The following is a 23,520-nucleotide window of genomic DNA, read 5'->3' on the forward strand; positions in this document are numbered from 1 at the left end:
ATAAATTATATAAATTATATTAATTATTCGCAATTTATTTTAAAAATTCTTGCAAATTAAAGAGGGCAATAGCTCAAATACAAAGAAATATTAAACGTAAAAACGACAATAGGCACCGTGCTAGTGTGTATGTGTGTGTGAAAGCGAAAAATACATTAAAAGGGACCTTCATAGCAATAACAGCAGCAACAACAACAACAACAGTTGGCGTAACTGTAACAAAAGCGACAGCTGCTGCAAAAAGAGCACAGCAAACGAGAGACCTGGCGTATCAAAATGCAACCCACAACCCGGGCATTGCGCTCCCCACCCCATGCTAAACGATAAAACCAAAAACAAAGGCCAGTCGGCGGCGTTCGTGTCATGTCAGCACAGCAATTAGCGGCGAATGGTAAAAATCTCTACAAACTCACACACATGGACACAGGCGCGCACACGAGCACGTCAAGCGTTGAGCAAGCGCAAGCGAGCGAGCTACTGCTGCACCCTGGGAGAACGATAGAGTGAGATAGAAAGGGCATGCATGCACGACACGAACACAATCCACAGCTGCTATTGGCTGTTGTGGCAGTGGGAATAGCAGCAATAGCCGCCAGGCGCAGCAACTGGATTGAGATTTGGGAATTCTTGTTAGTCTACACAAAACGCCACAGCGCAGCAGACGTGTGAACGAACAGAACGTGCTGAACGGTAAACGGCAAACGGTAAACGGCCCACGGCGAATGGCAAATGTAATCCAATCGTAAACGAATACGCGTGTGGGAGGCATTCAAATATTTATTACTGTTGTGATATAAATATAATAAAAAGATTAAGCCCTTAACTTAATAAAATGCAGGGTTAGCAACAAATAGAAAACAAATTTTAAAAAAACAACAATAAATTATACAACAATCTGTAGTGCAAAATGGTGAAAATCGTTGACGAGCTCAACGCACATCATCATCATCATCATCCACATAATCACGCGCAGCACACACATCATCCACAGCCAAATACGCATCCGCTTTCGCATTCGCATCCGCATCTTAATACCGTCGGCGCATTGAATCTGAATTTGAATCTGACGCCGGCTACGCTGCTCATGAAAATGGCTCGCACGCCGCATCTGAAGTCCAGTTTCTCCATCAATTCCATATTGCCGGAGACGGTGGAGCAGGACGAACAGCGCGACGAGGAAGAGGACCAGCAGCGACATCAGGCGGAACAAAAGTTCAACAATAACAACAACAACAATAGCAACAACAATAACAATAATAGCTCTCCTCTGGGTTCAGAGCCAGAGAGCGATGTGGAATCGGATCTGGATGTGACCTCCATGTCGCCAGCCCCGCCCGTTGATGTAGACGAACCCGATGACGAAGATGCGGATGCAGAGGGCGACGGAGATGCAGAAGGAGATGAGGATGTTGAATGTGATAACGATGGCGATTCAGAGACCAAATCAACAGATGGCAAACCCATCAAAGACAAGAAGGGCAACGAGAAGCCGCCGTACAGCTACAATGCGCTCATCATGATGGCCATCCGGCAGAGTCAAGAGAAGCGCCTGACATTGAATGGCATCTACGAGTACATCATGACCAATCATCCGTATTACCGGGACAACAAACAGGGCTGGCAGAACTCCATCAGGCACAATCTCAGCCTGAACAAATGCTTTGTGAAGGTGCCGCGGCATTACGATGATCCTGGCAAGGGCAACTACTGGATGCTCGATCCCTCGGCGGAGGATGTATTCATTGGTGGCTCCACCGGCAAACTGAGACGTCGCACCACTGCCGCCAGTCGCTCACGCCTGGCCGCCTTCAAGCGCTCGCTGATCGGACCGATGTTTCCCGGTTTGGCGGCGTATCCGCAGTTCGGACAGTTCCTCACCTATCCGCAGGCGGCGCCCAGCCTGCTGGCCAGCATGTATCAGCGCTACAATCCCTTCGCCCCAAAGAGTCCGGCCGCGGCGGCGGGTCTGCTGCCGCCCGGTTTGGTTGGCCACCCGGGTGGTGCGGCGCCACCGCAACCGCCCCCGCCGCCCTTCGTTAGCCCCGCCAGCAGTCAGGAGCTGTACCAGCGACTGCAGTATCAGCAGCTGCTGCATCAGCATGCCGCCGCCGCCGCTCTGGCGGCACATCAAAGGCAGCTCAGCGCAGCGATGCCCACTGCGCCGGCGCCACAGCCACACATGACACATCTCGGCCAGCCGCCTTCATCGCCCAGCCTGCTGCAGCAGCAGCAACAGCAGCTTCTTCAGCAACAGGCCAACGGCGATGCCAACTCCCGTTCTCCTGGCCCAGCTCCGCAGCCGCAGCCGCTGCCGCTGCCGCAACCGCAGCAACCGTTGCTCAAGCCCGTTACAGTTGTCACACGCAATAGCTGAAGCAGCTGCTGGGCCGGCATGTAGTGTATAAGTATTCGTTGTACATAAATAAAAAATAACAAAAATTAGCCGCGACTGAGGCGCTAGACGCTTGTAAATAGAGATAGAGAGAGAGAGAGAGAGAGAGATAGAGAAAGAAGTGTAAGAAAACTATAAGTTCGGCTAGTCGAAGCTTAAATACCCTTGCAGAGTATAGATAGAGACAGAGACAAGGTAAAGATATATAGCAGCTATATAGTCAAGGGGAATTAAATTAAATACTAAATTTATTTATTAAGCTAGAGATTTTTGTCACTTTTCCGTACATAGCAAAACAACGAAATTTCTTGAATATTTTCTATGTTTTACACTAAATAAATTTCTAAAGAAATTCGTATAAACTTAAAAATTCAGGTATTTCCTATTTTTTGTAAAAAAAAAGCAAAAACTATGAAGTATTAAAAAATGGTTTAGCATTAAAAATATTTTCTAAAAAAAAAAAAATAAAAAATAATAGTTTCTCTATACAATATACATGTGGAAAAATTAAAGATTTTTTCAAATTTAAATCACACATTAACATTTCAAAAGTTTAAATCTCTGAAATGATTTAGTTATGCCCCAGAAATTCTTTTCCGTTTATACCAATTTTAAACAAAGTGAAATATTACAAAAAATGTATTTTTTTTCTCTATTTAACTCATTTAAATTCTTCCCCAATCCAAAGAGCCTGAATAATTGTAATATTGTTTAAAAAGGCTTAAAAACTTTTCTAACTAAGGTTTCTATTGCCTAATATTAAAGTTTATTAAAGTTTCTATAGTTTTCTGAAATTCTATATCTTGAGGAACAAATCCTAATATTAACTTTAAATAATAATTTGTAAATGATAAAAAATTGTTCAAAATTCTCGCAAGGGTATTTTAAAAAGAACAGCAAGTTCTATTTGTTTCGATAGCGATGACGATAACGATAATGATACTTAAGCGCAGCAGGCATTTGAAATTAAGCACTAATTAATTTATATTATGATTAAAATTATTATTAAACCGATTATTATTATTATTATGTACTTTAGAAGGCAGACATTAAATAAATTTGAAATTCTATTGAAATAAAAGAAATGCAAAGAAACTGCAAAATCAAATTGAAATTGAAAATGTCTTTCAATTCGATTCGACTGTACCAAATGACGATCTAAATTGAACTGCAGTGCGTTAAATTAATCTGTTGTCGCGACAAAAGATGCTGATGGCCAACAGGAAGTCCTTAATAAGTCGCACACACGCACACACACAGACGAATCGCGTCGCTAACAGGCACTGCTAAGTGTCAAATCAAATAAAATTTTAGCGCATGTCCCACACACGCCAACAAAATGAGGGGCGAGACGCAGAGAGGAGAGGAGTGATGAGGGGAGGGCAGGAAAGGAGAGGAGAGCGGCGTGTGGAGCGTGCGGAACTCGGCAGCTGATGAAATTGTTTTTACCGACTTGCTAGTCATTATGTTGTTCTCGCTTTTGTTGTTGTTGTTGTTGCTGTGGTTGCACGTCCAATATGTTGTCGGGTGTGTGTGTGAGTGCATGTGTATTGGAATTGGATTTCGTTAGCTCAGAGAAATGCGGGCCGTGCCGCAGACTTAGCTCGGCCGTAGGCGTTGGCGTTGATCTGTAAAGATGCAGCCACATGGAATGAAGTGCGCTCAAGACATTCGATAACGCTCAAACAGCTGAAGCAGAGTTAAACATGGGAAAGGCCAAACAACTTACTCTAAGAGAGCGTATGTTATAGAGAGTATTATTTAGAGATAAATAACATACGTATATGTCATATTTTACAGATATATAAATGTTCGAGTATCTCTATAAGATACTCTCCTTTAGAGTCCATATATATATTTATATAGATGTGGATTTAGATGTCATTATTTATTCATATACAGAGTATACTTTATAATGGAGAAATCTGTTGTTTAGTTCACCTAAAAAGCATATTAGTCAACATATTTACTCCCTTATCTCATCTTTGCCCAATCTGTGCTGTGATTCTCTTTCCAGTAGAATGAATAACTTCATTCTTCCCAGCCCCTACTCTGTTTCAGCTACTGGTTTGCTATCTTCTTCTGTTGTTGCTCTCAATCTCAACCACTTGCCCAAATGCATGACTCACTCGCGCTAAGTTGCTCTGCCCCGCGCTCTGTTGCAGGTTAATAAACTGCAGAGACTCAAGATTTAATCTGTGATCTGCAGCTTTCTTTAGGGGGGCGCAGATGCTGTTTCCAACGGGGCGTATGTGGAATATCGCATCCATCTAGTTGACAATTGTCGCCTGACATTTCACAGTTGCACATTTCAATTTAACAAAATCTTAGACAACAATTGGCGACAATGCGACGCCAGTAGCCAGCGCAAACATTCTTCGCATACCCTGTTATTGATGTTTATTGAGGGTATATTAGCTAGAACTACTTGAACTAGAAATATATATTGTCACTGAAGGTAAAATCAAAACTTTTTACCAAAAGATATATATTCACAATTTCAATCAAGAATTTTTTAGTTTTAGTTCTTTATTTAAATTCTAGATCTTAGAGACTATTGCATATAGAGTTGAGAAACTTGATGTATATTATTGTATATATATTCTATCCAGAGAAGAATAGCAAAGCAATAATTGTTTTACAAATATTTCTTGCAGTGTAAATCGAAAAAAAAACTTATAAAATGATCGCTGGATCAAAGCGGACAATATCAAAGACTACTTATTTTTGACTCATGCTATTTGGTATATAAACTCTAATAAACTCAAATACTCGAATATTCACGTATACAAATATTTATTATTTACTATATATTCACATATACATATATTCACTATTCACTATATAGTCAATCAATCAATATCAACTAACTTATAAGGTATTTACGCGTCTTGCATGCCCCACTCAGCTTGCAATTTCGTTGCTGTTTCTCAACTCAAGTCTCCAAATCAGAATGAGATTATCCAATTCAGTTAGTTAAGGCCCGCGTTTGCATAGAAATATCTCTGTCTATATGCTGTATACACACATATATCTAATATATGTTCATCTCCGATGCATCTTATCTTGCTGCAGCATCGGGGCTATGCCTCAGTCTGTTGCTACATTTCTCAATTGAGTTTTGCAGCATCTGTTTTGCCTGCTACTCAATTCCATTCAAGTTGCCAATTATGGAACCATTATTCAATCAAAGTAAATTTATTTGTTTGTCTCATTTCCACGTAAAAACTGACGAGGCTTTGGCCGAGGCTACCCGCCTCCCTCGTCCGGCCGTCGCCTCCATTGCACTGCACCACATCTAGCCGAAACATTTCTTTCAATTTATTCGCCTTGCGCGACGGATTACGGTCTGTATAAACATTTCGAGTGAATTATCCTTATATATGATGTCACTTCTAGTTGCCTCAATTGCCAGTTAAGCTGAATGCGTTCACATCGCTGACGAAGATCCGCATGTAAGTTCAAGAAACTTTTCTCTCTCCTTCCCTCTCTCTCTCACTCTTGATATGTGTGTACTCAGATCTACATAGTTTTGTAGTTGGCGCCAGTTTTTCTGGTTCTTGCTGTTATGATTTATAATCAACTGCTGCCGCTGTAATGATGATCCATCGCCTGACTAGAAATGGTGTGGAAATTAACTGATTAACTTGCTTTGACTTATGTGGGTTATTCGATCATCAATTTCGTCTTTGCTCGACCATAATTATCTACCTAACTATTTTATGTGTTAAAGCTTTCATCAATTTATCGTTTTATGTTGTACCTTGTATCAATAGAGCTCCGAGCTGAGATTATTTGATTGATGATTCAGTGGCGCTGACAGCTTGTTAACATTATATTAGAATATGAATTGAGACGGTTTCAGCTGGGCTCTTCCAACTGCCAAATACTTGTTTCTGATAAGGAACACAGCTAATTTGATTCAAATGTCAATATTTTCGTATTTCCCACGCCCATTTACTTGTCGACCCATCTATAAAGGTTGAGGTCTCTCGCGACCACCTGGGGCTCTAGCTATAAAACTTTGGTATAGTACATACTGTTTATTTCAATTTGCTATGATCGATTTGAGCAAAGGGAAATTTTTATATATCTTCATACATTATGAAATGTTTTTGAATACTGCAAGATTCTAACTTAAACAGCATCGACTCTTCGATATAAACATATGGATAGATAATCTTAAGACCAAACTTTGTAAATTAGTTAAAACAATAAACATTTAGACTGCGCAATAAAATTGGTATAAGGCGAGGTATATATAGGAAAAGATTAATAAGACGATGTACACTTAAAATATCTTTAAAAAAAAAAAAAAAGAAACACACACACACACATATATGTATATTATGTATATTATACATATATATATATATATATATATATATATATATATATATATATATATATATATATATATATATATATATATATATACTAATTCAACAAACAATGGATGTAAGTTATTAAATACATTTTCTAATTTCATTTTCATTGCATACCTAGAATGTAACGAATCATAAAACGAATTTTAAAATAAATAAAACTAAGAATAAATTAAATAAATAAATATCATCGCAAATAGGTGTATTTCATCTAGAATGTCTTAAACTTATACCCCAAGGCTCTCATGATATTGCAACTTGTGTGTAAATAGATTGTATCTAGAGCTCAGCTACTGCAATTAGGCGAAAAAAAATTGAAAGATAAAAAAAAGAGCAAAGTTGATGTGGAATGTTTTTGCTGAAAAAGCTGCACGCTTAACAACCGAGTCACGCCCTCTGCTAGAGGCACACCCACAGCAAATTGTTCGTCATCGTCATCGTCGTCGTCGGTTGCAGGTTTGTGTTGGGGTCTGGACCTTCGGCTTGAAAACTCGTCATGGAACCACATGAAAAGGCAGCGCCCGTTGCTGTCATGAATTACAATGTTGAAAATCGCTCATTAGGAGCGAAATTTTGTAAACTGAACGCGATAAAGATCGACGCACGGCACCAAACTTGCCCCTTCGCACCGTCCCCCCACCCTGGAGATGTAGTCAAAATGGCGTCCCGCTCCCTACTTGAAGGCGGCAGGCCAATAGCCAAAGCGCAAGCGGAACAATGGAGTCGCAAGAGCGTGTGGAAATAATTTGGTTACAATTAAATAACAAAAGAATTTGTTTGGCAACTCTTGTGCGCATTTTGGCCAACAACTGACTGTTGGCCGTAAGGCAGGCGGGGCGGACAGGTGGCAGCTGGTAACAGCAATGACGGCGGCATTACAAAGCACATGCCCCACCATATCCCGTATCCCGTGACCATTGTCGTCCATTGTCGGCTTGTCCATTGTCCATTGTCCAGCTGCCGCGCTCCAGATTAAGCTCGCGGCGTTTATAATTAAGCAGCGGTCAGCGGCTAAAAAATGACTGAAAAACTGTCTGTTTACCATAACAATAAGGGCGCGGCAGGGAAAACACCTTTTCAGTGCAGCTACCTCTGCTCCAGCCCCCTCCCCTCCACTACTCTATGCCATCCGCTGCGGATCAGGTGTTAATGTCTGTGTTTATGGCCTAAGTGAATAGCCAGACAGACAGGCCCGAAAAGCGTTGCCGTCTTATATGAGGTGCGCAATTATCATCATTTGTCGACGTCCACGTCTACGTCTACCTAAACGTATGCCCTAGTCTTGCACCCCTGCCCCGGCCAGCCCCGCATCCCCCTCGGCGTCCATGTCGCTCTTCCATTGTTCGCTTTAGTTGCGGCTTGTTGTGTATCGATGTGCATGCTATAATTTGAAAAAATGATTTCTTCATGCCCAGTCACAGTCACAGTTACAGTCACAGTCAGAGTCACAGTCAGAGCGTCGCGTCACACTCAACTCATAATACATAATCCTCATTATCGCCATGCTGCTCATCATCATCATTATCGTCAATGCTCGCCTCGTCTCGGCTCTGTCTCATCCAATTATTACAGTTTAGCCCCGCCACACAAGTCAAACAAAAGATAACCCCCCACAAGCCCCACCCCCCTCACTTGAGGCTCCCGCTGCCTGTTTTCCGTTTGTCTTCGTGCCGTTTGCGATTCCACATTTAATGTTGGAGCTGCTTTTAATTATATTATGTAGATCCATGTTTGTGAAATGCAATTACTTAATGCGAGATTTGTCATGCACACAGACAAATATATATTAATGATATAGAAGATTATTATGTGTATTATATGAAGCCGAAGGCCCGCAGTACCTAATTCTTAGATTACTCTTAATTTCATATTACTTAAAATCTCTAATAAATAAATGTATTATATACCAGGCGTACTATCTGTGTATAAATTAATAATAAGATAACTTTTCTATAGAATATTTATAAAAGCTATATCCTATTCGAATCTGAAATGTTATTGATCTGTAGTGCAATCTTCTAAAAGAAAGATCTTCTGCAACTCAGATTGATCTTCAAAATGTTATTATAAATTATAACTTAATAAATTATAGCTTAGTACAATGTTTAAATATCCACAAATAACTATATAAATAACTCAATCAAATTTGGTGTAATCCTTGAATTGAATTTTAAATATATATATTGAACGCGCTTATAAAAAAAGTTGTGAGATGGTATTAGTATTGTTCTTTTAATTTTATAATAAATCATAATAAATAAACCTCCTAGTCTTCACCTGATACTAATCTCAGCATTTATAAAAATTTGTAATAATTTAAGTATTGATTTTAAAACTATATACTTTATAGCATTACAGACAGACATATTATGCCTTTAGAAAGATTTAACATACATTTAGCTCGCTAATGTTAAACATCAGCTAATGTTAAACAACTTTTAAATACTCAAAATTCGATCTTGTGGTCTGGGTTAAAAACATGAAATCTTTTTTTAGAAATATCTATCCTTTGTTTCCGCACAAAGTGCTATATCATTTACCGTATACATTTCAATGAACTGCTCAGACATAGAGAGAGAGAGAGAGAGAGAGGGAGAGGGAGCAGCCGCATCCTTTACCACAAAAAGAAACCCATTAAAGGATAAATCACTCCTCGCTGCCCACAACTGGCCAACAGATTAGGCCGATACCGAACTGAAAATGGCAACAAACAAGAAAATTGCACAAATTTCAACATTCTTTTCTTTCACTTTTGGCATTGCCCAATATTATCTCAACATAGTAACAACAAAAGGTCAAAGAATCTGCAACTGGATATAGCTCAAAGCGGCTTAAGATTGTCTTACACCAGCAGAGGCAGAGGCAGCTGTAGCCAAAGTCCATTGCGGGTAATACGTGCAATAATATTTTCTTAGTTTCAATTGGCTTAAGATTGTAAAATTTTTTCCTTCTCATTCTGATTCCGATTCTCACTGATTCTTATGGGGTTGAGTTGCAGTCTGGGAATTATTTTGGTGGCATGCAGCACTTGCAGCTGTTTGGTGGCAACAGATTGTAATTTCCTGGGAAAGCTTTTCGAATTGCAAGCCAAAACACTTGAGCACTTAAAAAGGCGCATGAATATGAGCCAGGCCAAGCAGAGCCACGCCGGGCCACGCCAATCCACAGTCCTTGCTCGCAGGACATCCCTTCCACTTCCTGGCTGAGCCCCGGCTCTTGCGGCTTGATGTGTGCGGCAAACAAACTGATTGTTTCAATACGCTGCACGGTCGTTTTGTATTGTTGGGAAACAGTCGAAACGGACTCATTGATTCCAATTGACTGATTTCCATTGCAGTTAAGTGTCCGACGCTGCCAAATGCCGCGCGTCCGTCCGTCGAGCCTCGAACGTCGCTGCCTTGTTGACTTTTCTTCGATTCTTTTTTTTTTTTTTTTGACTGGGCGGCGCTGGCAGCTGAGCCAACGTTCAATCGAGTGCTCTACAATACACTTACACAGGGTATTCGAATTTATTTAAGGAAAAGGTAACGTTTTGTTTGATTGAAATGAAAAATACCTCATTTTGGGATGAGTTTTGTTAGAGCTAAGATCTAAGAGATGTGAATCTGAAATGTAGCTGATTTATGGGTTTAAAATAAAACAAAACTTGATTCAAATATATTTCTTGACCAAGGAATCTTCTTGATTGTGGTGAGTTCATATCAATGAGAGTATATATGTAATTCTGTTGAAACTTTAACTCCTTCCTTCAACAATTCCAAAAACCTTTATTACTACTTCGTTTCCAACAAGTTTTTTGAGTACCAAAGAATCTTATATATATATATATATATATATATATATATATATATATTACTGAACTTAGCTTTAAACTTTTAAAATGTTTGTCAATTTCAAGTTTTTTTTTTAATCTCTAAAAAGCTTAAAATTTGCATAAAATTTTGAGGTTTAACAATAGATTTTATGTAACTTAAATAAGTTTCACTTGATTCGAAAAGGTTGGTTAGTCTTACATTTACTCAAAGTTCAGACTACTTGGAAGTGTATTCAACTATTCGGCAGTTCTGAGGTCAACTCAATTTTTTTACTGCTGCAACTTGGGGGTGACTGCTGACTGCTGGCTGTCGTATGGGTTGAAGTTTTCGAGTGGCCCGCTAGCTGCCTGGCGAATGTGCCATACAAGTGGCTCACATCAGCGGGGGCAAGAACAGTGGTCGCCTTCCCAAGAAGTCGCTGGGCAGCAGCCGAACAGCAGCTAGCCCAAGTCCAAGTGCAGTCAAAGTTCAAAGATGCTGACGTACCGCTTCCGTTCAATTGACAATTGAACTTCTGGAAGCTGATGGAGCTGATGCTCAAAATGTAGCTGAAGCCTGGCCCCAAGTCGTGTACTTAATTTCCCGTTTAAAACGCCATTCATTCAATTAAGCCAATGAATTTGAGGCACGACTCAAGAGAGCGAGAGCGAGGGAGAGAGAGAGAGAGAGAGTGAGCGAGAGCAAGGGAGGAGGTGGATGCTCGACAGATCTTCAAGTTGTCGTGTTTTCCACTTTTACTAATCAGACGCGGGTCAAAATATTTACCACTTGACCCTATTGATTTAATTAAATAGTTGCAAGACATTCAACCATTTGTTGTCGCACAATCCAGAAAACTCAATGCGGAATATGCTGAGAGAGATAAATACGAGAATTCTCGTTCTGTTTCGCGCTGTTCACGATCTTTGGCAAGATCTTCGTCATCGGCTGTCAACACAGATTTCGCTTTGCTGCCCAACTAAAGACGTGTTAATTAACGAGAGTTAACTAATTGTTGTTAGCAAAATATTTTCGTAATTTGATACTAAATTAATGCTACGCTCAACTGGCTCGTTCTGCGCTTTTGTGTCGTACCAGTTCACCACACGCACAGTGGCACCAGACCACTGTAAAATATAAGCCGATTTTAATTGAGTAAAACAAAAGATTACTAATGATCGTATGTTCTTTATAGACCATACTTTTCCTGTTGATATCAGTTATAAAGAAGTTTTAAATTAGATTTTATTCTTTTTTTTTTATGTCAGTGTGATTATATTTGTATGCAAATAAATAATCTTAATATTTATCAAATATTGTTAAGTATTTCATTTTTTGCTCATTAAGCCACTTTATATAAGTAAGCCACTATATATATACATATATATATATATATATTTGATATCTAGAGTCGATATAGGTCTGTCCATCTGTTTATCCGTCCGTATCTTTCAGAACCTATAAGAGCTAGAGACTTAAAAGTTTTCCTTGCGGTTTCCCGTAGAGCGCGTGCGAAATGCAGATGTTAAATTCAATCTCGCACAGCCTAGCTACTTTCCTTGTTGGACTTATGCCTCTCATGATGGCTCCATAGAATCCACTATGACCCTGGGCAAAAGATATTAACAGGGAGGCATAAGGAATAATATTAATAATAATAAAATGGATTTAATATATTATATGTAAATTGTTGCATTTTCATTGCTCTTGCTCCACTGTGCCTCCAAAGAGCCGCCTCCAATGCCGCCAACAGGTAACGTGGTTGTCAGTTTTGTTGTTGCTGTTGGCGCTGCGCATGTCTTGGACGTGGGGAATTGGATACCTGAGTGCTGGCCAATGGCCATAGAAATGTTTGTGTTCGCAATTCGCGCGCGCCTGCCTCATGGCCTCAACCACGCTGTCTGTCCGTCTGTCTGTCTGCCTTTGGGGAAAGCGGGCTCCACGAGGTGAGCCACATGCAGAAAGTGGAGAGCAAAGCAATGAGCGGAGCGCAGGAATCGGCCGGGCAACGCCTTAAATGTTTTATTGTTTTAGCAGTTCGCGCAACGACGAGCGCCGCCTGCAGCAGGCATTGATCTCGAGCGGAGATCTGCGCAGGACATGAGTTCGGGACATGAGTTCCATAAATCAAATGCATTAAATGCTTAAATATTCATGAGCAACGTGTGAACAACGGGCGAGAGGAGGCAACGGCTCGCAGGGCAACGGCGTAATGTATTAATTTCATTTATTGCCATATTTATTCACATGACAAGCGGAGAGACAGAGAGAGAGAGAGAGAGAGAGAGTGAGAGCAGGGAGGAGAGAGGGGCAGGGGCTGAGGATGCAGCGCGCGCAATTTAACGGCATGGCTGGCAAAAACGGGAGCAGACATTGCGACATATAAATGACAAGGACACACCCATATTTAGCACATTTAAGCATTCACGCACAATGGCAACTGTGGCCAGGATATACGGTGGTGCTCGGCCCGGTGCTGTTGGTGCTGATGGTGCTGATGGTGGTGGTGGTGGTGGTTCATCCTGTGGCACCCTAAATTTCGACAATCACAGCGCGGGTTAAATGAAATGGAGAATGCCATTCCTAATTATGTGTTCCTGCCTGCCCAACTCCCTATCTCACATGCCCTCTCTAGCTCTCTCTCTCTCTCTCACTCTATATGTCGCTTTTACTCTGTCCTGCACCCTTTTGTTGCCGCTTGGGCTGTCGTCGCAGCCATTGTTGCTGGCAGCCGCAGGATGAAGGAAATTTCTGTTTCAGTTGCTGCCTTCGCGCATCCTGCCTCTGCCGCTGCCGCTGCCGCTGCCATCGCAGGATTCGTTTTGTCCGCCAGCCGCTTTTATTTATTTGTGTTTATAATACAACAAAATCAGCTACGCTTGCACCCTGCCATTGCCCATTACCAATCCCCGACATGGCCGCTCTCTGCCTCAACATTAAACTGGTTGCCACAGACTCTGCTCCTGCCTGCCCCTGCCCCGTCCCCGTCCCCTGTCCCTGGCACTGCCTGCACCCCAGCCCAGCTCAACATCCCAACATTCAGCTTTCAGCTTCGTCTCGCTTGTTCGACTGTTGTTGGTTTTGACTGCAATCGTCGACGTGATGTTTACATTTATGGATTATTGTTTCCGTATGTCCTGGGTCCTTGTTTTACGCCGTCGCACCATCGCCTGCCGCCTCATAAGTTCCGCACAATCATGCTCATCAGCATTTTTTGTTCCTCCTTTCCTCCTCTTGATTTGCGTGCCATGCTTCACTTGAGACCACAGCTGCACAGTGGGCCGCAATCGAGCAAATTTCAGAGACCATTTCGAGTGCTGTTAAAGTTTTTTAAGATCAAAAGTCTTAGTGTTAGAGTTTGTAGCTTCAGCCAGCGTATTTATTTCTGCCTAAAATTCTATGATTCTGGAGTTCATTAAAAAATTATTCATTAAATTTTTGTTTATATATTTTATTTTAATATTATTTGCTGGTTTTCGTGGCAACTCATTCTAGTTTTATGTATTATGGAAAATAAGGTTAATCATACTCTTATAGTTCTCATAGCCAGTTCTGCTATAGCATCTCTATCAGCCCTTCTCATGAACATGAACGCTAACGCATCTTTACTTAATTTTTAAGTCCCATGAAATATTAACATCATTTCAAGCTTTGTGGAACGCATTCCTCACACACACATACAATCCACACATATTTTATCCCAGTTTTGCACCACTGTGCGTTCTGCAATTGCCAACATCAACGCTGACGGCTTCTTCTTGAGCTGCTCTACCTTTTGGCTTTGCGTTTTCCACTTGAATTGCATTTGATTTGCTTGCGACGGCTGCTTCTAAAGTTTTCTTTGATATTCCACACACACACACGCACACACATTTATATATATACGCACACTTTTGTTTCATTTGTTGGGGTCGCATTGAGATTCAAATAAATAAAATAATATTTGGAATTTCGCACCCTAAATACCGAGGCGAGTGAGGCCTGTTACCCCTACCGCCCCTCTCCCATGGACGCGTTAAGCGCTGCCAACTGCTTTGCCCCGGCATTAGTTCGGCTTTATAACTGTTAAAGAGACGTTGACGTTGAGGTAGTTGTTAATATTTCTTTATTTTCGTATTTTTTTTATGATTGTTGTTGCTGTTGTGATTCGCTACGACATACAACTATGCCCGAGTGTGTGTGCGTGTGTGTGTGTGAGTGGATTTCTATATGACATTCAGGGCCCGCTGCGCTGAGGTCTTAATCTAACCAAAAGTGTAAACCAGCCAACCAACCCCGAGGGGGTTTCTGCTTTCGAGGCATATGCAGAGGCATATGCAGCGCATATGCTATGTTACACTAAACCTTCTCTCCCCGTCTCTGTCCATGTCTCTCTCTATTCATCGTATTACAGGGATTTATATTACGCTCTATTGACTTTTGCCTAGCTGCTGCCAAGTGGCCTTTGGTTAACGAGTGGGCTTAGTTGGGAATTTGGGATCAGGACTGCGATTCGAGTTTGCTATTGGCATTACCTTGCATTACTCTCATTCTCTCTCTCTCTCTCTCTCTCTTTGCCTCTCGCTCTCTTTCCATCCATTTATTGGGGTGTTTGCCATAAATGCAGATTAAGACATTAATTTAATTGCCTGACATTGCGAGGTGCGAATTCTGTTTTGCAAAAGTTGGCAACAAATTTTGGTTGTTGTTGGCTTGTTGTTTGCGCATTTGATTAGCAGCTCCTGTCACACTGTCAGCCGGGAAAATGGCTGTTGATTTATGTACTGTTAGTAAATGTTGATTTTTCCCATGGACATCAAACTGCACTACATTAGCTCATCGCAATTACCAACTGGTTTTCGACCGTGAAAGTGGGGAAGTTTGAAGAGCTTGGCAACGTGGAGAGAAGAGTGAAATGGGTGTATGTGATGTAAGGGAAAAGTTCTATAAAATATCGTATTCCTCTCACTCTCTCTCTCTTTGTTTTATTATTCATATACCTTTTTGTTTATGATTCCACTCCAAATGATTCAAGTATTATGTAAAGGAAATATTTTCTGGAAATTGCTTCAATTTTAATGATTGAGCTCACTTTACGATCGTTATCTTATCGATCATTCAGGGATACGCATAATCAATTAATCCGCTTGACGCTCGTTGTTGCAAAAAGCGTTGACTCATGCGGTTTTTACGAGCTCTTCAACTGCTGCCTTAGTATCTATCTTCCCTCTCTCTCTCTCTCTCGCTCCTCGTTTTTTTACCTTCAACTCTCTGCTTCTGTTAGCTATTTTTTTTTGGCTCTCTCTTATGATACCTCAAAATAAGCTTAAGAAATTTTTTTTTAAAAAGACTTTTGAAAAAGTTCAATAATTTGTCTCTCTCCTTATACCTTTTCTTGAAGCTTTGGCCTACATAAAGATAGCTAATAGGATTTATTATTATTAGTAAGCTTGTAAAATATCGTTAAAGCCATCTAAACTGCTCAAGTCACACCGAACAATCTCGAATGATCTAGTTAGTCTGAAGCTAAGCCACTCTGAAATGGAATTTATATTTAGATTGCAACTATTTATAGCTAACACTTAATGCAAAGGCTTCATCTATTTGACTCTATCTAAACTGCTTTTACATCAATCTATTTTTAAATCGGGCTTTAAAGCTCTCTTCTAACAGCTGAACTGCTACTGATTCTTGAGCTGCCTTTCGGCCACATGTGTGTGAGTGTGTGTGTGTGTTAAGAGTCAACAAATTGAGACATTTGCTTGGCACTTGGCTTAAATGCCAAAGCGGCTCGTACCTGTTCGCAATATCTCAGCGGCCGGCACTCGGGGATCAGTTAAGTGCCTGGCAACGAAAATATTATCAATAATAATTTTCACATTTTCAACTGCAAATTTCACACAGCGCCTCAGCTCGAGCCGTATGGCTGGTTGTCTGCAGTTGGCTAAGTAGCCGGATTGGCCAACTGGCCAACTGTTGGCCGAGTGGTTTGCAACTGCAACTGCTTCTCGTAAATCGCGCTGTGAAGCCAACAACAGCAACAAAATTAACAACAACAACAACAACAACAGCAGCAGCAGCAGAAGCAACAGCAACAATAACAACACGATACGAGCCACAACTGGCAAATGCTTTGGCTGGCTGGGCAAAAAATGTTAATTAACTTTTCAATCCTTAAATAATGAATGATCAACGCATCCGCGGCGACACGCTGAGTTCCTTTTTATCACTGAGCCTCAGCGAGTGTCTCCGCCCGAGCCTGACCGAGCCAACTAAATGAGCTGCCGCCAACAAGGATGACGTTAATATGGAATCATGACTACCGAATGCCCTTCATATCAATGAGTTTATTTATTTAGAATTATCGCATTTTCTCATTATTTTGTATATGAATTTATAAATATTCAAGTGCTTCAGTAAATATATATATATCCCTGAACGTAAAAAATCTTAAAGAGCCCAGTCGGCATATTAATTGTCCTATTAAAAATACCGTCAGATTGTGGAATGAGAGCTATAAAAACTACATTTGCTTATCGTTGAATATTCAATGCTTCTATTTTGCATGTTTCTATAACACACAAAATATGCATAAACATAACGATTTAACGTCTATATAAAGAATCGATAAAGATAAACACCTATGTTATGTTAAGATAAGCTAAAGGTAAATATAAAGATGAATGAGTAAGGAGAAATCTACATTATTTTTAGCTCTCAAAAATACAAAAATTTTTGTAAAAAAAAAAAAAAAAATAAATAAAAATATAGAATTGTTCTGGATTTTTTTTTTTTTTAAACCTGTCATATAGAAGCAAATATTATATATTATATACCACAAAATCAATAAAAAATTTAAAACATTCGTTGCTTTTAATTCATTAAGAGAGAAACCTTTTTAAAAAACGAAATATTAATGTTTCAAATAAAATCAAAAAGTGTTTCAAAAATAAAAACAATATGTGTATATAAATAAATAGCTATATAAATATTTATTCATTTTTATTTATTTAGTTATTTATTTTTTTGCCCAAAAATAAAATACCAAATCCTCAATAAAAATGGCTTTATGCTTTAAACCTGCATAAGTTCTATGACAAACTTATAAGACCTGTGCTAAGGGTATTACCAGAGTGTGTGAGTGTATGTGTGTTGGTGTTGTTGTTATTATTGTTGTTGTTGCTCTGGTGATCTGCTGATATTGCCTTATATATAATTTATATGCAATACGATAAATTTATGCGCTGTGCGCGCGCATGCGCCTGGAACAGCGACTACCGACTCAGAGAAGCAGGAGAAGCAGGAGTACGTGGAGCTGGAAGGGGGCGAGCAGGAGTTTGAATTTGGAGTCCGAGTTGGAGTAGCTGCTGCTGCCGCTGCTGCTGCCGCTGCCGTCTAGTTGCCGGCACGAATCGCATTCAAATGCGAAAGGGAACGTCTCTACTATGGCCAAATGTCAGCGGGTGAGCCGAGTGTTTACACGCAAATTTACACTCTCATTTGTTGCCAGCGAAATTGTGTTGTTGCACATCCGCAAATCGGTGGCTGCCGCTGCTGCTGTTGCAAGTTGCCTCAGCCACCGCTTGCCATAAATAAAGTTTTGTATTATGCGCACTCGCATTTGGCAGCGCATCCCACAACAGCACCGCTTGCACCACTTGGCACCACTTGGCACCGACGCACCACAAGTAGTTTCGGCTACATGGCAATTATCGCTCACTGTGCTGAGAAATTGGTTTTTGCCACTTCGCACTTTCATGATTTTCAATCAAGTTCAATTTTAATTGAAAATATTTTCAAAAGCTGAGAAAATAAAAAAAAAAAAAAATTGAAAAGAAAACCTAATCATAACTAGAATAAATGATTTGCAACATTGTAAGCTGGCAAGCACTTTGCTCTAGTTAGAGCCTGTTTACATATGAGGCAGCTACCGTGGCAAGCACTACCTGCAGGAGTGCTTCTAGAAAAAATTAACTGGTAATGATGATGAAAGTAGTTATTAAGCTAAAAAGTAATATATTTTTAATTGCTTACAAAATTTTTTTGAATGATTTTAAAAATTGAGGAAAAAAGAAATCTGTATGGAGATCTAGAGATCTTCGACCCTCATAGTGTATTTAACTGTAGCACATTTTTTTTTAAATAATTAAATATTAATTTACAATTCTTAAGTATAAACAATAGTTTATGCTGAAGAGCTGCTATAATTTTTTTATATATACATATGCACATATATACTTATCAGCAACAAATATTCTCATTTAAACAAAAAAAAAAAAATTCTTTAACATTTTTTATGACTAGAAATTTTGTATATCCATTTTTTATTAGCTTTTTAAAGAATTTTTAGCACATCTATTTTGCATATTTATCAGAACACAACAATTTAACAGCAATTTATAGTTTGTTTTCAGTTGATTAAAATTTCATTTGCATACGCTTCAGGTTGATTTTATTATTGCATAGCCGTAATGCTGTCTCAGTCGCTCTCTATAATCATCCTCTGTTTTTCCGCTCTCTCGCTCTTCCTTGTATTAATTTGCATAGTTTTGCCTACAGCAATTAAATAGCTGACCACATGGGCACAATGGGCGATATCATGGCTGTTCTACTAAGTATTTAAGTAGTTCCGGAGTTCGCCGACTCACTCACACCCCATCTCTCTCTTTCTCTCTCTCTCTCTCTCTCTCTCTCTCTTTGCCAAATAATTGCATAGACGATTATAAAACATAATACGCTGGGTATTTTGGAACGAAGCCTGGCACCTTTTGCCCGCTCGTGCTACCCTCTTGGGCTGCCAGGCTCTTGGCCCGGTTAGTTGCATAACGTGTATATAAAATGTATCGAGTTACGATCGTAGCCGATAAGCAGTCGAGCAAATACATGTATAATATTTATACGCAAACTTGCTCAAACAACAAACGGACAAACAGACAAATGTGAGCTGCGTGCGCTGATAAAAGCAATAAAACAAATACGCACAAATAGAGATGGGCGCGTGACATAGAGCGTGACACGACATCTATGAAATTCAGCTAGAGCTGACAAGCTTCAAATATATACATTAAAATTGCGATTTTTACTGAATATTGTCAATTAGTGACAATTCGTTTTATATTTAAATAATATTTATATTTTTATTATTATATTTTTATTTTTGTGACCATCTCTAATGCAACAAATCGGTATTTTGGTATGGGAAATCTGCAAATTTGTAACGATTTTCTAATATTCAACAAACAACCCTCCCCTTCTTGATTGGCACAAACAAAACTGATGATGATGTAGTTGTTGTTGTTGTTGTTGTTGTACATGAACGATATCTGTTGAAAATCAGCACAACAAACACAGCAGCAGCAGAGGCAGCAACAATGAAACTAGAGAAATGTAACAAAATGCGGATTACTTTTGTCTGATTGCCTAGCAAGCGAATGCCCTATACCATCACCGTAATCATCATCATCATCATCATCATCGTCATGATCATCTAACGTGTCCGAGTCGTTGCCGCCGTGTACACATTAATGAGAATATTGTTAAATTAGTAGGCTTTGAAATGTGATATGCCCAACCACAGGCAGAGCTAAGCCCAAGGGTCCTGCGTCGCGTCGCCTGCTTGACTCTTACGAAACGAGCAGCTGTGCTCAAAGGACCGAAAGGCCGAGCGGACAGAGGGAAAGTTGTATATGGAGTGTATACATAGATAGACATACATTTTATTCGCATTCGTAATGTTTGTAAATGTCATAAAAATGGGTTATTTCTATAGCTTCCCAATGCGCACACGTTGCCTCGTAATCTTTGCTGCAAGCTTCACGAGCTGCTCTTGGCCTAAAGCTCCCTTAATAGGCTTATGATAAACATGACACTTGACTTTTGTGTGCTGCCCAAATTGCCAGTTGACACTCAATTTGACACATGAGACCCGCAAAATGCCTTGACTAAAGCCGCGTCCTGCCACGGAGCACAATAAATTGTGCCGCATGTGGCACAACCTCAAGTGTGCTCCATGGTTACACGGCTCGGCTAATGATGTGTCCCGTTTTGCCTAGCTAGCCGGCTTGGGCTACAAGGCTTTTGCTTTCGATTACGCTTACGGCTACAATTTCCAGCCCAGACATTCGTATGGCCAGGCATTCGTCATTATGGCACCAGCCCAGCCAGCCAACCGACTCAACAGCAGTTACAATTACAATTGCAACAACGTGTTGCTACTGGGGGGGATTTGTGTCGAGTTGTCTTAAAGTTTTGCACGAGAAGTGCCTGGCTGAGCACACTTCAACTAGTGAGAAGTAATAGAGCGGCCAGACAGGTTGACATACGAATGAAAGTGTTTAGAAATTCCAAAATAGACATATATGTGAAGAAAACTAGCACAGTTTTTATGTAGAGTTGAAAAACTTTTAAATGTTAATCTTGAATAATATAATTGATTATTGTTAAAGCTTAAATAGGCTTCAAGAAATAAAAAAAAACTTTAAATAAAATTTAATGTATATCTTAAATAGGAGAATCTGACAGAATAAAAAATTGGTGAAAAATAATCACTTTAAAATTACTTTTCATTGTTATTATATTATTTAATAGTCAAATATACTTCAATTTCGCATCTATTTTGAAACAGAAACTGGAATCAGAATAATATTAAATGATAAGTAATAGGAAACTCTTTTCAAAATAATTTAAATATTTTGTAATATGGAGCTTCCCTGATACAATACAAATACTATAAATTATATAATAAAGTAAGCAATCAAATTCGAATACATGTGTTTTCCCTTTCGATTTCTCCTTCCCCTTCCTTGCCTTTTCATCCTATCCATACCCCCTTTTTTTAGTAAACCAAACAAAAAGGGAAGTATATCATTTGAGTATTATTACTAGGCAGCTTCATTGCGTGTATTGTTAAACATTAAGCCCAATGGAGCTGTCGACACCGTCAACCAAATCGCTGGAAAATCGCTCCAAATAGATCCCAATCGAAACACTTTGGGCATTGGGCATTGGGCAACGAACCAAGCGGCACCTCATCAACACATCAGCATTATCATCAGCATCGGCATCGACATTGGCATCGGCAAGGCATCGTCCGGGCATATGTATGTAATTTAGCCCCCCCGTCTCCTTAGCATAATGATAGCAATAATAATAATAATAATAAAATGGGGAACCTTTGGCTTTCTGTGGCATTTAGGTACAAAAATATTTATGATTATGAGAAATACACGGCAGGCTTATTATAAGATCTACAACAACTTTTCCGAAATCAAAAGAAAAATCTGGCAAAGCCGACGCACAATAACCGATCCGAGTTTATTTAAATATGTCTACCACAGCTCGCTTAAGTAGCCTCCAAACGGTTCGCTCACTCTGTCCGTCGCTTGGCCATATCGACAGGTAGCCCAAATATTTATAGTGTTCAATAATTGAGATACACATTAATGAGTCTGGACCTCGGAGCTGGAGTTGAAGTTGGAGTCACAGTTGGAGTCGGGGTGAGGGTTTGCTCTTTGAGTTTGAGTCAGAATAGTAGTAGCGCCCATTATTTCATATTGAATAGAGCGGACTTTACCCTATGGATAGACTAGTGTGAAATTGGGTATTATAAAATTTTCATGCATTTGGTGACGCACTAAACCATATGCAGAAAACACTAAATGTAAATATACTGTAGATAAATCATCAGTATCCTTAAAAAGTCAAATGTTTTTTAATAACTCTTCTCTGCGATTCTCATTACACACTTCGTTATGGTTATACAAGATATTGAACTGAAATCTGATGCATCAGAAAAATACAAAATGTTTGTAAAATAGATCTCTTCTTTGCGCTTCTCATGTATACATAAGCTATGCTTAAAAGTGAATATACTTTAATTATGGCTTATATAATAAACATTAGTCCACGATAACATTTAAGCTTTTCTATATCCAATATACCTGCAAAATATTTTTGGATAGAATAAAATTTCCATTGATAGGGTATATTAACATCGTTGCTCCAGTTATATACGTGTTTCTCATCTTGTTTTCGGCTCGATTTCGGTTGTTTGTTGTTGTCATTGTCATTGTTAATTTAAATAATAATTTTGTTGTATATATTTTATAGGGACTCGACTCTTTTTGGCTGGCATTTCTCACTTTGGACCAAAACGTGGGCAGCTGCTGCGCCGTATCTTTGTATCTTTCGGCTTGTGTATCTGTGTAACTGCAGCGCGGTGCCTTTTGTCGGCTCGCAGACGCTTTGATTGCGCTGCAACTTATTAGTTGTTGTTATTTGTTTGACTAGACAGAGTCATATATATGGCAGCAGTAGTAGTAGTAGTATTAGCAGTATCTCAACGATTCCGTTGGGGAAGCATTATTATAATGTTGTCGAATCGCCCCGGGGCGACAGTTGCTAGTTGCCAGTTGCCAGTTGCCAGTTGGAAGCTGCTGCTGTCTGTGGTGATAATGGGACAAATGTCGAGAGAAGAAATAACCAGGCTTAATCTTCCAGCTATCCCTCTCCCTCTCCCTTACTCTCGCCCTATCTTATTTGTGCCCTTTTCTTTGGCGTTGTCAACATATCTGGCTTATATGTGAGTCAGAATTATGTGACGATCGTTTGCTCTCAGTCGTCGGCCTTTTTGAGGTCCCATCGAGTGACTGCGGCCTGGCCACATGTTGTTGCAGCTTTAATAAAGACATCAGCCGCGTATAATTATGGATTTGTAGTAGCTGTCCCAGTGCCCAGTGCCCAGTGCCCAGCTCTCAGTTCTCCATTCTCCATTCTCCATTCGCCGTTCTCAGTTCTCGATTCCCCGTTTACCAGTTGCAGTCTCCGATTCTGGACCCGGCCACAAATGCAATTCGTTCAGCTTCGTTTTTCAGTGCTTCATAAGTCGTAGATTGGCATTATTGTCATGAGTTTGGCTCTGGATGTTGTGTCTGGGCCGCGTTCAGCTACCCCCAGCTACCGGCCCAGTTAT

At 39.9% G+C, this 23,520-nt stretch overlaps 1 protein-coding gene across 1 annotated transcript; it reads left to right on the forward strand.

Moving 5' to 3' along the window:
* Window positions 1–222: 222 nt before the first annotated feature.
* slp2 (sloppy paired 2) lies at window positions 223–4,132 on the forward strand. The gene has a single exon (XM_018005011.2). The coding sequence runs from the start codon at window positions 908–910 to the stop codon at window positions 2,372–2,374; it is 1,467 nt and encodes a 488-aa protein (XP_017860500.1). The 5' UTR covers window positions 223–907; the 3' UTR covers window positions 2,375–4,132.
* The last annotated feature ends 19,388 nt before the right edge of the window (window positions 4,133–23,520 follow it).

Source organism: Drosophila arizonae, chromosome 3, assembly GCF_054131065.1.
Source record: "Drosophila arizonae isolate 15081-1271.41 chromosome 3, UAZ_ARI_1.0, whole genome shotgun sequence".
NCBI lineage: Eukaryota > Metazoa > Arthropoda > Insecta > Diptera > Drosophilidae > Drosophila > Drosophila arizonae.

Coding starts and splice junctions, on each gene's coding strand:
- slp2 (XM_018005011.2), top strand. CDS start 908: ATGGTGAAAATCGTTGACGAGCTCAACGCACATCATCATCATCATCAT.